Raw genomic sequence first — 14,397 nt, 5'->3', positions numbered from 1 at the left:
CATTCTATGCTTCTGAAAGCTATCTTGCGTTGATTTTTTTTTTTCTTTTGCCAACTTACATTCCTTTTTCTGATTACATTTGATTTGTGAAGATTTGCTATTACTATGAAATATGCAAATTCTCTAAATAAAGAAAACTTTCAAAGTCCAGGGAATGTCCTTGCCAGAATCTGCTTCAAAACAGCATACTATTTCAAATCATGAAGTCCATCCTTGTATGTGTTCGATATTAATACCTGAACTCGACCCCTAAGTATATTTATTTTGTAATGATTCTATTTTCTCAATGGTAGATATTGAACGAATTTTTTTTTTGTTATAAAGTGATTAACCAAAATACTAATTTTCTTTCGAAAATTTGCATACTTTTTATTTCTACTTGATATATAATATTTAAACGTTGTGAATTTGAGTTGCACTGACAAAAAACTGTTTTCTATTGTGACGTCTAGATTCTCTTTTCCCCAAGTGAAAATGTACAATATATGCAAATTCTCAAAATAAAGAAAACTTTCAAATGCAAGGGAATAGCCCTAGAATTAACTTCAAAAAATCAACATTTCAAAATAAAGCAACACAGATACACTCCTCCACAAGAAAATTAAAAGGATCAAGACGATGCATGCCAACAGCCCAGATTACTTGATCAATAAGATTGTATCAATATCCAATGTTTCTGGTTAAGTAATATTTTGATATAATTGAAGATAACAGGTCATACACAACGGTCTACCTGGAAGTTGGGTTGAAAACACATTCTTCAAACAGCTAAATAGTAGATAACCACACATTTTCCTACGAACCTGAATACATCGAACAAGATTCATGTAACAATAGGAGAGCTAATTCTTACTAGTATTACATCTATACAAATAAACATAGAAGTATATAACATTACACCACTGAATCTACATTATATTGGTGAAGCGTCCAATTAGCTACCACGAAAACTATGAAAATACAAAGATATACTGCTTAAAGTTAGACAAAGAATGGATTTAAACTATCCCTCATTTTCAGCCAATATCTGCAATGTCGAGAAATTCTGCTTCTGTGCAACTGAGGACGACTTAACTCAAAAGTCTACTTTAGTGAGTTTTGCCCGGGGTAATATATTAATGTTGTTAAAAGGAGCTGCTTGTTCTACATGGATGTAATCCTTTGTTTTCAGAACCTGATAACCAACCACATGAGAGATAAACAAATGGTTAAAACTACGGGTTACATGAATAATTAAAGGGGGCAATACAGCAGGACTGCAAGCAATTGTTACTTAATGATCGAGATAAAAAGTTAAATCAGGTAGAGGAAACTGTCAAACCGCTGATTTGAATAAACACACAAAAACTAGCTATTGCTGCTATAAAAACTAAACAAAAATTATTGAACAGCTAAAGAGGGCAATATTCGTGGCCTGTTACTTAATCAGATCCAGGACCAGGACTAAGGTGCCTGCAAGGAGTTTACAAGTTACGGTGAGATGGGTCAGCCATTGCTCTTCCTTTTTTCCCCTTTTCTCCTGACGTAGTAACTATTAAAAATTCGAACCAGACTATTTGATTGCACAATCAGATGGGTAATCAGTGCTAACCACAGTTTAGGAAGGGTGAAGAGCCGGCCAAAGACCATCTGAACCCTTCCGAACTGCCAATGTAACCACACAAATTCAGATATGTGACAAGTAAACTAGTTGTTCCTGGTCTAAAGGGTATCCAACGAGGGAGGTAAGAATGGACAGCGACACATACACCACAACACCAAGCACAGTGATCATAAACTATGGGAAGGTCTACACCCGCACACAATTAGAGAGTAAAATTCATTCAAGAAATAACATCTACCACAAGCAGTCTGCATGTTGGTAAATATTCTATACAGATTCTATCAGAGGTATATATTTTCAAGTTCAGAAATACCATGACTTACCAATGTTTCAAAAAACATTCTTGAAGCCTCCTTGCGACTTTTACCTACCAGTAAGTTGTCAATAGGTAGAACATTTTGATTGCGCTCTGCTTCTTTGTCAAACATGATCTGGAGGTACTTGGCGACAGCTCTGTGAAAAAAAAAAGGATATAGAAACTTGTGCCATATCAGTTTGACAATACACATAATAAAGAAAGACCTTCAATACAATATACTAGACTAATTACGGTAGAGTGAAGGAGATGTTCGGGACTAATGCACATGGGCTAGAGTAATATAAAAATTAATCTAGGATATAAAACGCAAAATAAAAAGTTTGTGAAGAGGAAGCAACCAACTGAGACAATGGGGCTGATAAGAAGTAAGCACATATTCCAAACTATACATTTTTGGAGAATTCTGGGTTCCCTAATGTTCTTGGTCCATGTAATGAGAAAATTTATGAGGCACTTCAAGGAAGTACAAATATCAAATAAAGAAATAAGAGCTACAAAAGATTTGGTTAACAAAATTAACTGCAAACATACAGGTATACTCCTTTTTGTCAAGCACTTATATTGAGGAAACTCATTAGCAACATTCAAATAACCTTATTTTAAGAGTATTTTAAGAGTGGAGGCTACATTTTGGATGTTGACTATATGCTGGGTGATGTTTTCAAAAAGGTATCCCCTGCCCAAGAGACATCTCTGAAGATAAAGTAGCCCCAACCAAACATACGACTTAAACTTTCACTTCTTTGCAACTCGTGGAAGAAGATATTATGACAACTCATTAATTTCGAGATGCTAAAAACCATCAGGTTTATGAAAGCAAATCATCAGTTACCCTACCTCGTACGGGATGACCATCCACTGTTGTCAATAAAGCGTGTTTCTTCAGCATTAGGCGCATCTTCCTCATCTGCTTCAGCTACCTCGTCTTCATCATAATTCAGAAACTCTAAAGACAAAATATAACACACAAATGCAAATGTTTCAAATAAAAAAAGATGTGAGCCTAAAAGTGGTCAAGCAATTCATCATAGCATGTTTAACTATAAACCTTAACAAGTATTCTTATACTAAAACTGTAGAAACTAACCCAGAGAGCATCAGTTGCAACTAGCGTGGAAAGAACTCAAAGGATACCAAATTCATAGAGACGTATGGAGAAACAAATAACATTTCACAAACAAACTTACAAAGCATAATGCATGGAATTTTTTTTTGCATTAAATATGTTTTCTCAAAAACATTGACCGATAACCAGTACATTTCGTACTTAAAATTTGCAAGTGCCAAACTAAGGTGGCCAAATTTACCTGTAACAGTGGACTTACTGGTCCACGAGTTCAATATAAATTAGCACAGAAGCGCATTTAACTCCTTGAAGATGAATGACCATCACAAAATTTTATAGATGACAATTTAAAATTTGAGTAACAGCTCACTCATCCATTTAACAAAGTAAAGACATCTAATCACGGAGCAAATAGTATAAATTTAAATAAATAAACAAAAACACAAACCTGTATCATTCCCAGCAGCTGGATAATCCTGCACATTCAACAAAAATGTGGAGTAAGGCACAACATTTCGAAGAGCTTTCTAGATTAATTTTTTTTAGTAAAAATGACATTGGATAGAGGTCCTGCCACCCAAAATTAGCCTTCAAAGCTAGAAAAAATTAAGGTTTTCTCAACATCAAGAGAGACGTAGCAAATCTCAAGCATATATACATTATACAAACATAAACGCAAGAAACTCACCATATTTTTCATTTTATTATACTCAAATCTCTGGTGTGGTCAAGGAATTTAAACATATTTTGGTTTTTGTTATATATATTACTCATGCCGTTAAAAAGGCAGACATGAATAAGAAGAACATATATGGAAGGATTATGAGTAAATATTTATCACGGCCAAATTAGTTGTAGATATCGGAAAACAATATCAAGATTTTAACGACGAAAATTTTCCTGCAGTTCGCTTAAATATGTTTAATAATATGAAGACAGGGAATATGTTAGTATACAATATTCTATCGTCGGGTTCACGTCTCACTGGTGGGTGGCCCCAATAATTTTTGTGCCAATCAAGGGAAACCAACCCTTCGCCTCAAACTCTTCAAGAACTTTATTGCTTTTAAGTACAATATACCTAAGTGCTATGTTACCCGGACTCGGGTATGGATGTCGGACACGGGTTCGTATCCAAGTGTCGGACTCGGCAATATTCTGAAAATTTTACATGTTTTTGACCTAAAATAAGTGTCCATACCCATGTCCGAGTGTCGAGTGTCCGACACGGGTACTCGAAGCAAAATGAAGAGTCTGGGTAACTAAGCCTAAGTGCACAATATATATTACAAGTTCGAAGACACTAATATATAGATAGATATCACTTGTGTGTGTTACTGTGCTTTCCAACATAAGCTCCATCAAATTACACGAGTCTATACCAGTCCTGACGAAGATTTATCTTTCGTCCTTTAAATAGCCCTATATAGGTTATCTAAAATTGTCAGATGATTACACAGACATAGACCTTAATGTTGAAAAGAGAAGACAATATAGATATGGCCCACATAAAATATTTACATGCTCATCACAAAGGTATAGATGCGAGGCTCAAAGAAAACTAATTCATTACACTCTTCACCTCAAAATTCATATTTATAAATCCTTGTTTCCACATTAATAACTCCTTGTTCAAGCCTAACTTTCCAATTAGAAGACTTTATCTCTGGTTTCAATTTCCACCATGTAAAAAAGGCAAACTTGCAGTGCTAGCTCTTTCTATAAACAGTCTATATCTTTCTCCAGTTAATGCAAGTGTTGTATTGTTTTTGTGGTGAGTTGTATTGTTTTTGTGGTGAGATTTTTATGCTGGACAAAGTGTAGACTGGAGAAACTAATAAGAATTAAGACAAAGGCTAGAACCTGGTAAAACATATAACCACTACTATACTGCTCGTATGGTAAAAAATCAAGTAAAAACTTACATTGTAGTCAACTTGGTCAGTATCAAATTCCTTTGTGTTCTCATTATGTATAGAGTTTCTGAGATCCACATCAACCGTTACTGGATCTAAAGAATTTGTAACATCTTCCAGGTTATAGACGCCCCTTGTTTCCAAATTATTGACATTGTACTCGGCTGCTGCATATAAGAACATATCTTCTTCTAATAGCGCTTGCTCATTTTGCTTTGCTTCATCCACAGCATGCCCGTCACTTAAATTATAGGAGACACATGCACCCATATCGACAGACATGGTACTTGGATATACACTCTCTGCATAGGGAACACCTTCTGTATGAAAATCTTTTTCAACTTGAACTGAATCACAAGTTTCCATTTGCCTCGATAAAATCTCCTCCGTTGCGTGGATATCAGCATGTGCAATGTCTGTTGCATAAACATCATGTACAATGTCTATGTCAAGATTATGATCCTTCTCATCAACTGCATTAATATCAATCTCAACAGAAAGCACATCAGGCTGTTGATCTGTCATCTTAACTAATGCCTCAGTCTGCGGCGTAACATCCACCTCATTGGTAAATCCAGCAGCCAACTGGAGGACACTGGCTGTTTGGTCGTCCGTACCATTTCTCATACCATCAACCGTGGATGATGAATAAACTAGGCCAGTTGCATCAGGATTTACTGCATCTAAATCCATTTCAATTGTTTCTGGACGCAAATCCTGTAAAATGTGGACCTCTGATACATCAAAAGTTGGATCCAGCCTTACTGATTGCCCATCATGCTGGTGGCTCTCCACAAGCACAGGAGCCTCAGAAGGATGAGCTTTATGGTTGACTCTACCATCCAAAATGTCACTTCCCCCACCTATTCCAGCTACTCTGGAATCGAACTCTTCGTATAGATCCATACCCTTGGTTGCTTCGAAAACAGTACCAGCTTTTTCTTCTAAGGAAGAAGCATTATTTATAGTTACATCATCTAAGCAGATTCTGGTTTCACTGAGATCATATGCTTTATTGTGCAGTGAGGCCAAATATAAGGACCCACCTGATATAACAAACCATTAAAATTAATGTTACTTCTTAATGGTGTAAACCCATGCAGAAATACGTATTACATGAACCATGAATTAACAAATATAGGGTACGGATGACTTTTCTAGTTCTCAAACGTTCTAAGAGAAGTGCAACATCAACTCGTAGGTTGATGACACCACCTTCTAAAAAAAATAGGAACAGCAGTTATTTATTACTAGCGCATCTGGTATCATGGAGTTCTGCGTAAAGATGTCACACAAACTATGCTTAATAAGTTAAAACCTTACAGTAGGATTTTAAATTTAAACCCGTGGAAACACCGTTTTTAGGAGAATTTTGCACATTTATGACATTCGTTGTTCCTATATTACAAACATACGTTTCCAGGACAGAAATGATACTAAAGTAGGAGTCATGGTGATGCCTTGAGTGCTCCGCTGCAGACTTGTACATTACCATTTAATAAATTGCATAACATTCACTAAAAATGGATGTTTCGAAGTATAAAATTTAAGAACAAAAGCTCACCCGTAAAAATAGGTTCACTGAACATATCATCCTCCAAGGACTGTTTCTGAATCATGGATATTTCAGGCCTAGTACAAGGAGCTTTCTTTCGTAATCGGCGTATATCTTCTGTATATGTCAATTGTTGTCGTATCATGCTGAGAGAGGGGGGGGGGGGGAGAGAGAGTTATTAGAATCATATAATAATTTAATGTATTACAACAAGTTGTAATTCTAAACATGGTTGGCTACAATCAAGAGTCAATGTAATATGAAACAGTTGTAGCTACATGACATTATGATTTATGACAACACAATAGAATGTCCAACTGCCAGAGAAACATAAGATTCTTGCCCTGCATAAGATAAGAAAGAAACTTAACAAGTGAAACATTATGAACCACCAAATGTAGAAATGTTGACAAATGGCGCACCAGGTATCATGTATATGATCTTACCCACTTTCTCCTTTTAACCTAATGTCTTCTGGCAAACATGTATTTAATCATGATTTCAAAAAAGTAAGAAAGAAACATACTCGCCGTGCAAAACCATCTGTTCATCCATTAGCACCTTTCTCTTGGAAGCACTAGCCCGAGGCGCCGTTTTGTGACGTTTTAGATACGGAAGGCTCTGTTGTGGAGTTTCCTTTACTTTCAAAGCTAAAGATTTTCTTCCAACTACAAAAACAGAAAACAACGACCTATTAAAGAACCGAAAGCAAAGGGCAATTTTTGAACAGCCTATTAAAATGATGTCATGATTTCTAGAAAAACCAAGGCAAACTACCCTCATTTTTCAGCAATAATGCTTCAAATCAAGTGTAATAAATAGACTTTTATTGTACCTAAGATGGAAGACAACAGATCATCATCATCAGGCACAGACTCTGGAGTTGTTCTGCGATGTACTATGGCTGAAGAATTAACTGAATTCAGGCTCTGCATTGTTAATTGACTTTCAGCAAAACTTCGTTTCTTCCCTGTAACAGTTGCATCGGTGTCATTACCCCCCTCAGTCTGAGCTAATTGGCCTGGAGTAGCCCCTATTGACAAGCTGTTATGTGTTTCCATCTCTGGTGCAGACAGCAACTTTTCAGGGGCTGGGAACTCGGAAACGGAACTATTTATGATTTCTACATGACTGTCTACTGCATTAACATTCTCCGCTTGACCATTTAAATTGCCACATGAAACCAACTCTACGACTTGGTTGGAACCATTATCTTTATGAAGTTCTTCACCTGGAATATAAATATGTTAAGACTTGTAATGAAATTAAAAAAAAAACTTAAAACTGTTTTGACTAACCTTGGACTACAGGGCATTTAGCAGATACAGGATCATCCTCTCTTTCCAGTAGATTGGGAGAAACAGATGCCACAATTTGTTTTTTATCCTCAGTGCGCGCCACATTTTCATGAACAGAATTGTCTGGTTCCAACATTGTTTTTAATGCTTCAGTACCCTGAGTTTCTGATTTCTCAAGCTCAGATGTGGTGGTGGATCCTGCATTTGATTTGAATGTATTGTCATGGAGAGATGATTGCACAAGATCTCCAGCAATATCCACATTATTAGATAACTCCGTATGATAAGATGTTCCATTACTCTTCAAAGCATCTTCTGAGACTGATTGGCTGGTGTTATTTAAATCACATGTACTCGTATTAATTTCACCCGGCCCAACTCCTTGGATATCTAGACGATCTTCAGATGTTTTATCATCAAAGCTAATGTGGGGTTTATTGTTGCTGATGGTTCCATTCTGCATATCTTTATCCCCATTTGGAATACTAGGAGCCATGCATATTTTATCAAATGAATCATTATTCATAGATATCTCTCCAACTTGATTAGCTGAAGCAGGTGATATTATAGATATTGAATCAGGTTTAGCTAAAAGTACGGATTCCACAGTTGATAACTCTCTGGTTATTTGACCGGATTCTAGGCCATTGGCGAGGAAGCTATTATCCTTGTCCGAATTGGGATGAACTGGAACAGGACCCACTCCACTGCACAATGAACCATTCACAAGATATAGATTAGAATTACTAGAAGCATTCTTCATGTTCTCCTTCACTGCAAATTCAGTTGAATTTTGATGTTCAAATTCCAGATGATCATCGCATGCAGAGGTCTCTTGAATGTTGGACAAATTTGGCTCTTCCAGCAATCCAGGAGTGCATGGAGCCTGATCATACTCCATGTGATTGCTACCATCATCAATTTCTTCAAGTTCCTTTTGAAAAAATGTAAATGAGAGAAGAAAATCAATAATTAATTAATTAAAATGAAATAACTTAACCATTCAATACTGATATTAACATTTAGCACTATGCAACTTACATTGGCGGAACTTATCAAGATATCTGAGTTAGTCATCTCATTAGCTTCCTCATGATTGAAAGATGTCATTGGCTGGACAGATGACTGAGGATCAGTGCTGTAATAAGAGGATAACTGTTTAGAATTTCATAGTTTTTTTACAGCAGACGATCACATAACGGCTTCTAAATGAGGTAGCTACACCGAGAAGCAAGGAGCAGACTGACATCATCTGCATTATCAGGTGTAATTTACTAGTAACCCAGAGGCTTATCTTGTAGACGAATGGTTGAAGACGAAAGTCTGCGAGTTATACATGTTTGCATGTACAAACCCATATCAGAAAGAGCACTTTTTAGAAGTGAATCATTCTTTATTTTTATTATTAAATAATCCACAGTTGTATCTAGTGCTCTGAAGTCATACTTATAGAATTTAACAAGAATCTGAATATCAAATTGAAGTCCCTCTTATATAGTGAAATTCCTAAATATGCTGCTATAAATACAAAAGGTGTCTCTACAAACATAATAACTGCGACATTGATATGTAAACAAGCTGATGTGGCTGAGAATCTAACTCGACGGTACACATGAATCTTAATTTCAATTTTTCTGATAGAACAGAAAATATATCAAATTACAAAAAAAATCATATTGTCTAGTTACTGTGCATGTGTTTCAATTTCGCCTTCATTCAGCTGGATAGCAGTGTACAGATTGCTGAGAAAAATATAATTTTTACAATGCAGCTTTAAAATTTAATCAAATAAATAAATTCGCTTTCATTCTGCAAAGTGCTAACATTTTGCATATCAGTAACAGAGAGGACGAAAGCTGAGATTACAAACAACAAACTCAAAGTAGACTTGATGACATTTCGTACCATAACATGTTCATGTTTGTACACATGAAATCTTAATCATTAAATATTATACATTTTATTTTAGAACTTAAAAAATAACTAGTTAACATGTGCCTTCAGAGCTACTGGGGTCCTAATCGCACGACTTCAAACTAAAAGTTTTTTCCTTCAAAATTGTGAACTTCCAAGCCAAAAACTTCATTTAGCCTTAAACATATATATAAAAAAATTGTGTCCCATATATACATATTCTGTGAAACCATTGCGAACAATTGTTACAGATAATCATGAGCAGTTCAACACAAAATTGTGCATAAAAATATATACTGTAGAAAACATTGAAGCCAGAACACATACCCAGAATTGAACATGAGATCATCATGTCCGGCAGCAGCAACCTTGCTCAGAAACAATTCCTGTTGCAAACCAACCAAAGATTAACAGGACTCCAAAATTAGGCTAACATCTATATGTATCATGCAACTTCCTAACACAATTTTGCAGTAAAAATCTCATTCCCATTACAACTAAAATGGGTTCAAACTTTAAATCTTATCATCCAAACAGCTTCTTAATGTCTATAGAAAGGGGTATACTGTTTGTGTGGACCAAAAAGATTCTTATACTACAGTCTCTTAAAAAAGTAATCCAATGCTAAAATTTGCATCAAGTATATGTCAGTTTTAATGGACCAATTGTCAGTGTGGCTACGGCCATATACAGTTTACGAATCACCATGACACCTACTACTCGGTGGATCTAGACATCAAGTACAGAGAGAAGAGGTATTACATAGAAATTGTTTATCTTAAAAAGAGATATAGGACTGTAAAGAGAAACAGAGAAAAACTGATTATGCTTAATTGATGTCATAATCCCGGGATTTTTTCCGAACCTTTAGTAAAATCACTACTTAACTGTTTGGGAAGACCACAGCTCATGCAAGTCCAGTACTGGAAGTCTAGAACACATTTGCACTACCAAAACCACGAAACTATTATCTCTTCCACTAAATAGAGAAACAATACCTAGAATCTAACAGGGTAACATCTCCTGAAAAGAGATCACACTTGTCATCTTTTATGTCCAATTTACCAACTAAAGCTTCATCACAACAATTAAGCAAAAGGTAGCAGCCCACACTATAGCATCAGGTGGTAAAAAAATATATTGACTACCAACAGTAACATGATATTACTACTGGAAGATGTTTTACTAGCTACATTTCAGTACTAAGTCTGCCAAAGAATACATGCTGTCTGACCATCTATATATATATTTGAAAATCTATGATAAACAAAGAAGTGTGCACCACATTATCTTTAAAAAGAGCATAAAAGGTGAGTTTTTCTGTTTAAATATTAAACTACCTCAATTCCCAAAGAATCATTTCTGAAACCCCACTTAACAATTCTGCTCTAATGAATAATGTCATAAGGGATGACTAAACGGTTTTCAAAATTTACGTCAGCTGTAGCTTTTAGAGCAGTTGTGGGGACCTTTGGCAGTATCTAGAAACCCCATTTAAGATCCGTGTAACGTATTATACACAATTCGGTTATTATAGCATGTAGTGTCTTGCTATTGTAGTCTAACAAACAAATTGCAAAGATATTTTAAACTCAATCACATATTATGTTCAATGTAATATTACCAACTCAAAGTTATCTCTGTTGGTATATTATTTTTCTCAAAGTAACTATTAAAAGATTATGTGAATTGATGCAATAAACAGCATATTACCTCATCAAGGTCTAGTCCAGAAGTGTCACCATCACCAAACCTTTCTAAAAGAAGAAAAAAAAGGGTTTTAGCATATCATGCATATCACATACAAAATGTCACCGAATATAATTTCCTGCTAAAAGTAGGACTAACCGTCTAAACCAAACTGTGATGTAGAGTAAGCCACACCGTCCATGGTATCTTGGAGTGTAATTTGCTCCTTTGAACTAATGTGATGATCAACATAATTACTGCAAGAGCATGTAGTAAGAAAATGAGTACAAATGAAGACAGGAGAACTTAAACGAAGTGAAAATAAATTTACAAGAAAAATAAGTGATGGTTTTACTTGATTATTTGTCCTAATGGACCCTATAGGACTACTTAACAAATGCTTTCAAACTTGTGGATAATATACATAGTCTATACGAAATTACGACCATGTTATTTTCACTCAAATCATATTAAAAATAAAAACTGATATAAACAACTAATAGAATCACTATTATATGAACCTTTCAACAAGATAATCTCATCACAGGTTAGGTCAATTACTATTAATTACATCATTAAATTTCTTAGAATAAACATGCTATAAGCAGTAAGCACTAAAATAATGATAAGGTGATCGAAACGGGGAAAACTGAATATAAACAAATAAATAAATAACCAAGACCAAGTTATGTCTGAAGTACCCTTGTAATATATCATTATCAGGCAGCTCAAAATCATCAAGATCAAATGTTTCTGGCAAGGTAATAGAATGGTATGGTGCAGTTGATTCCTCAGGTGGCAAATCCACTGCAGTCGATCTGAATGCTTGTTTTATCTTTAGCAGTGCTTCACTGCAATCATCGAATAGGTAATTCACTTTTCTTGAATATATCCTCACCACACCAACCAAAAGATGGCTTGACAGACGGAGGGCAATTGGTACATCAGGAGAGAGGATCGAGTCTGAAAATGGAAAAGAAACCAAATATTGCAAAGACGCCATATCACACATTTTAGAAGAAAACTAGCAAACTTGTACATGTATATTCATCCTTCAAAAATATAATAACACGTAATTTGGGTTTCTTCCAATCCCTTTACATAGTATATCTTTAGGCTGGCTCTACCCCAACAACGATGCAAGTCCTTTGTCTATGGGTGTAGATACATAGGGGAGAAACCAAAATATTGACACATTAGCACTCATAACAATCCCACCAGACGAACTTACAAATTAACAGTGCCTACAATATATCAAGGGACTCAAAACTTTTTTAATGAGTTTAGTTATTTATGCTATCAAGCACATTAGAACTGGTACAGAAATTTAGCTATATACACCAACATGTCTTCTTCAGCTCAGGTCAAATCAGTATCTTACGTTAGGTTTGGATGACCAAATTTCATCAAGCATTATTGGTGAAATTAATCTCAGGCTTCTAAAATTAGAATGTTAAGCCTCTTTTGGTGCCATGATTACCTCCAACCACTGACCAACCTAATAGGCTTATATTATATCTGCCCACTTGCATGCATACCATATATCAGTCATTCTGATTGCAGTTCTTGTCTTCAAAAAACTCACTATCAGACTGCCATGTTGAGATGGGACATTTCATTTTTCTAGTTTGATTTTTTGCATAGTTACATGACAACCTTAATTGACCATTTACCAAAAAAAGTTACAAATATTTTGCTGATAGAGTAACTTCAGTGCAACTAAAATCATCATAGACCTCTATCACTATGATAAACACTGAAATTTACAATAAGTGGAAATAAAATATAAGACAATTTGATCTCTACCTACTAGCACTAACAGAAAATAAACAAGCTTCACTCCTTTTTAGACAATAAATGCAAGTATGTTGAAATTCCTTCATTAAGCTCAGTGACTAATTACATAATTTATGTTACTCCTTTCTTATCACCGTTTTAATCACAAGAATCTAGTAAAATTTACTTCAACTTCCTAAAAAGCCACAAATAGTAATTCTTAACATACAAATTACCATAACAAAAGAAATAACTTTCACTCAAGTTCCCTAATTCTAAATTATACTTCAAATATATAGAGAAATTCGATAACTTACCTACAGAGACACCAATATCTGTATCAGCCACCTGATTCTTTCGAAGTTTTCGCTCCAAATGTGCAGCAATCCAAATAGTACCCAAAGGCCCCTTCTTGGCCAAAATAAACTGGGAATAAAACATTTCTTCACAATCTTTCCTCTACCAACTAAACCCCCAAATCTTTTCACCTAAAATACACTAAATTTCACCTAAAATACCCCAACTTTCACCAATCTTTAACAAACAAAATCAAACCCCACAAACATAAACTTCCCCAAATTACTCCATGTTTATCAAGATTCAAACTTTATTCAATCAGGACAACTATATGAACTTAAACAACACATATTTAAACACCCAAATCATAAAAATCAAAACTTAACAACTTCAAACAACTAAAAATCAAAACTTTATAGCCCTAATTGCAACTCCTCAGATCAAGAACCCTAAATTTACACAAATTAAGCACCAAAAAGTCAAATCAAGCAAAGAAACCCTAGCTTCACACAGTAACTTGAAACAAGTAAATTCACTGCTAAATCTTGAAATTCAGCTTACTAGCAAGTGAAATCACAGTAAAATAAATACATACAAACACATAAATATGTATAGTAAATTTAGGTCTGGAGAGAGAGAGAGAGAGAGAGAGAGAGAGAGAGAGAGAGAGAGAGATGAATTAAAATTTAGGATTTTTTAAAGTAAAGAATTTAAGGCAAGCCAAGAAGAGCAGTTGTAGTTGTACTATTATCTGTTGAATCATTAATTTTGGGCCGTTGGATTAAAGTCAATGTACGGTTCTGATGATATCGTTGACATTTTTTGACTAGGAGCGCTCTCGTGATCAGGCAACTTCAGTCTTTAACTACGAGTTATCTACTTCTGTGTCCGCCTTTTTTTTCATTTTTATTTTTATTGTGCTTCAATTATATTTATTACTTTCGTTTAACTGAATTGTTATATC

General features: G+C 35.0%; 1 protein-coding gene across 1 annotated transcript; it reads right to left on the bottom strand.

Moving 5' to 3' along the window:
• Positions 1–773: 773 nt before the first annotated feature.
• LOC141668975 (sister chromatid cohesion 1 protein 4-like) lies at positions 774–14,118 on the bottom strand. The gene is made up of 15 exons (XM_074476042.1): positions 13,454–14,118; positions 12,062–12,323; positions 11,520–11,617; positions 11,385–11,428; positions 9,999–10,057; positions 8,799–8,895; positions 7,758–8,691; positions 7,295–7,690; positions 6,986–7,127; positions 6,469–6,605; positions 4,914–5,950; positions 3,437–3,464; positions 2,760–2,868; positions 1,927–2,056; positions 774–1,174 (listed from the first exon to the last, which is right to left on the bottom strand). The coding sequence occupies exons 1-15, from the start codon at positions 13,575–13,577 to the stop codon at positions 1,076–1,078; spliced, it is 3,696 nt and encodes a 1,231-aa protein (XP_074332143.1). The 5' UTR covers positions 13,578–14,118; the 3' UTR covers positions 774–1,075.
• Positions 14,119–14,397: the final 279 nt, after the last annotated feature.

Source organism: Apium graveolens, chromosome 1 (assembly GCF_009905375.1).
Source record: "Apium graveolens cultivar Ventura chromosome 1, ASM990537v1, whole genome shotgun sequence".
Classification (NCBI taxonomy): Eukaryota; Viridiplantae; Streptophyta; class Magnoliopsida; order Apiales; family Apiaceae; genus Apium; species Apium graveolens.
The sequence above is the reverse complement of the archived record's forward strand: the minus strand, read 5'-3'. Positions and strand labels throughout refer to the sequence as shown.

What these genes read in the sequence shown, in the direction of transcription:
- LOC141668975 (XM_074476042.1), bottom strand. Translation starts at nt 13,577, where the DNA reads ATGTTTTATTCCCAGTTTATTTTGGCCAAGAAGGGGCCTTTGGGTACT. An exon ending in TCTGTTGTCTTCCATCTTAG is followed by an intron (nt 7,128 to 7,294) that starts GTACAATAAAAG and finishes CTGTTTTTGTAG; the next exon opens with TTGGAAGAAAATCTTTAGCT. An exon ending in CTGACCAAGTTGACTACAAT is followed by an intron (nt 3,465 to 4,913) that starts GTAAGTTTTTAC and finishes TTGAATGTGCAG; the next exon opens with GATTATCCAGCTGCTGGGAA.